Genomic DNA, 2,480 nt, shown 5'->3' with positions numbered 1-2,480 from the left:
TGGAGATGGAAGCTATTGAGAAGAATTGAACTTGGGAGCTAGTTGATCTTCCTCCCAGTCACCGCGTGATCACCCTTAAGTGGGTGTACAAGCTAAAGAAGGATGAAGATGGTGCTATTGTCAAGCACAAGGCTCACTTGGTGGCACACGGGTTCGTGCAATAGGAAGGGGTCGATTTGACAATGCCTTCACTCCTATTGCACTAATGGAGTCCGTGCGTCTCCTCCTCAAGCTGGTAGTGTAAGAGGGCTAGTGCATCCACAACATGGATGTCAAGTCAGCATTCCTTAATGGCGACTTGAAGGAGGAGATCTACGTCCACCAGCCTCCGGGATTCATCATCCCTGGCAAGGAGGACAAGGTGTTGGGCCTACACAAGGCCCTCTACCACTTGTGACAGGCACCATGAGCTTGGAATGCCAAGCTAGATTTCACCCTAAAGACTATGAGCTTCAAGCAAAGCTTGCACGAGGTGGCCGTCTACCAGCGGGGAACGGAGGCTTTGCCCTGCTGGTGGCATCTACGTCGATGATTTGGTGATCACGGGCACCAAGGATGAGGAGGTGGAAGTGTTCAAGGAGGGGATAAAGGCCACCTTCTAGATGAGTGACTTAGGGCCTCTCTCCTTCTACCTGGGGATCGAGGTGCACCAGGACGACTCCGGCATCACACTCCGACAGACCACCTATGACAAGCGCGTCATTGAGCTAGGTGGGCTCACCGACTGCAACCCAACTCTCACTCCAATGGAGGAGAGGCTGAAGCTGAGCCACGACAGCATGGCTGAGGAGGTGGATGCTACACAGTACCGGCGCCTTGTGGGGAGCCTTCGCTACCTTGCCCACATGCGGCTAGACTTGGCATTCTTCGTCAGCAATGTTAGTCGGTTCATGCAGCGACCGATGACGGAGCACAAGCAGGCCATCAAGAGGATTGTCCACTACATCGCGGGGACTCTCGACTACGGCCTCCACTACTCGAGGTGTCCCGGGGTGGCACACTTCATCGGCTACAGTGACAGCAACCACGCTGGTGACATCGATACCAGCAAGAGCACGAGGGGGATGCTCTTCTTCCTTGGTAATTGCCTCGTCAGCTGGCAGTCAGTCAAGTAGCAAGTGGTGGCCTTGTCCAACTGTGAGGCCGAGTACATCGCTGCTTCTTCCGCTTCGACTCAAGCTCTCTGGCTCTCTCAGCTTCTCGGTGATCTCCTTGGCAAGGACACTGAAGTAGTGGAGCTCAAGGTGGAAAGCAAGTCTGCTGTGGCTCTAGCGAAGAATCCCATCTTGTTGGAGGTATGCCCTAGAGGCAATCATAGAGATGATGATATTCCATTTGTATCCATGATTTATATTGTGTTCCTTGAATATCCATTAAAGGCTACTTGAATTGATTTGCAATTATGTGAATTGTATGTGAAACTCTTTACTTGTATGGTTATTCTAAAGTTGTCCCTAGTCGGAGTTCATGTGAGGACACACAATGAATATTAGACTAGCACATGTATTAGTTGATGACTATGTTTCTGTTGGAGGTATGCCCTAGAGGCAATCATAGAGATGATGATATTCCATTTGTATCCATGATTTGTATATTGTGTTCATTGAATATCCATTAAAGGCTACTTGAATTGATTTGCAATTATGTGAATTGTATGTGAAACTCTTTACTTGTATGGTTATTCTAAAGTTGTCCCTAGTCGGAGTTCATGTGAGGACACACATGAATATTAGACTAGCACATGTATTAGTTGATGACTATGTTTCACAAGTCATGGACATGGAGATGTTGAACTAATAATGTGGACACATGTGGAGACATGTGTTAGGACTGACCCAACACGAGAAGTAGTTCTCTCTTTAAATAACATATACGCTTTGTCCTTAGACCTAAGATTGTCGCATGTATTCTAGATGTGGATCGACCTACTTAGGGGCTATCAAACGCTACGCCGTAACAGGGTAGTTATAAAGGTAGCTTTCGGGTTTGTTAAGAAGCATGCTATGAGACATGGTCAACCAAGATGGGATTTGCCCCTCTCTGATTGAGAGTGATATCTCTGGGCCCCTCGAGTGATCGGATCCGAAAATGCATGGCCATGCTACGTACGGTTAAGAGTTAACCTACAAAGGGATTCCGAATCACAGGATCGAGAAAGAGCGGTCGGCTTGAAGCTAGACCAAATATCGTGAGGCAAAGGGAATAGCATGTATATTATGTTGTGATGGTTCGTCTGATATGATCTTCGTGTGCGTATAGGAGTTGGCACGTCTTGCTAGAGGCCGCTACCAACTATTGGGTCGAGTAGGAGTACTCGGGTCATGTCTATACGTATCCGAACCCATAGGGTCACACACTTAAGGGGCTGGAAGCCCAATTCGGATCTGATCTGAGTTGGATTAGGTTTAGAAGTACTAATGGGCCTCGGATCCAGAGGCCCGTCAGGAACCTCTATAAATAGAGGGGTGGGGGCGCCCTAG

The 2,480-nt window shown here is 48.3% G+C and overlaps 1 protein-coding gene across 1 annotated transcript; it reads left to right on the top strand.

The window, feature by feature from the left end:
• The first annotated feature begins 602 nt into the window (after window positions 1–602).
• LOC106804414 (uncharacterized mitochondrial protein AtMg00810-like) lies at window positions 603–1,115 on the top strand. The gene has a single exon (XM_014805473.1). It carries the CDS (start codon window positions 603–605, stop codon window positions 1,113–1,115), a length of 513 nt encoding a protein of 170 aa, XP_014660959.1.
• The last annotated feature ends 1,365 nt before the right edge of the window (window positions 1,116–2,480 follow it).

Source organism: Setaria italica, chromosome VII, assembly GCF_000263155.2.
Source record: "Setaria italica strain Yugu1 chromosome VII, Setaria_italica_v2.0, whole genome shotgun sequence".
Lineage (NCBI taxonomy): Eukaryota > Viridiplantae > Streptophyta > Magnoliopsida > Poales > Poaceae > Setaria > Setaria italica.
This window is presented reverse-complemented; position numbering and strand designations above follow the sequence as displayed.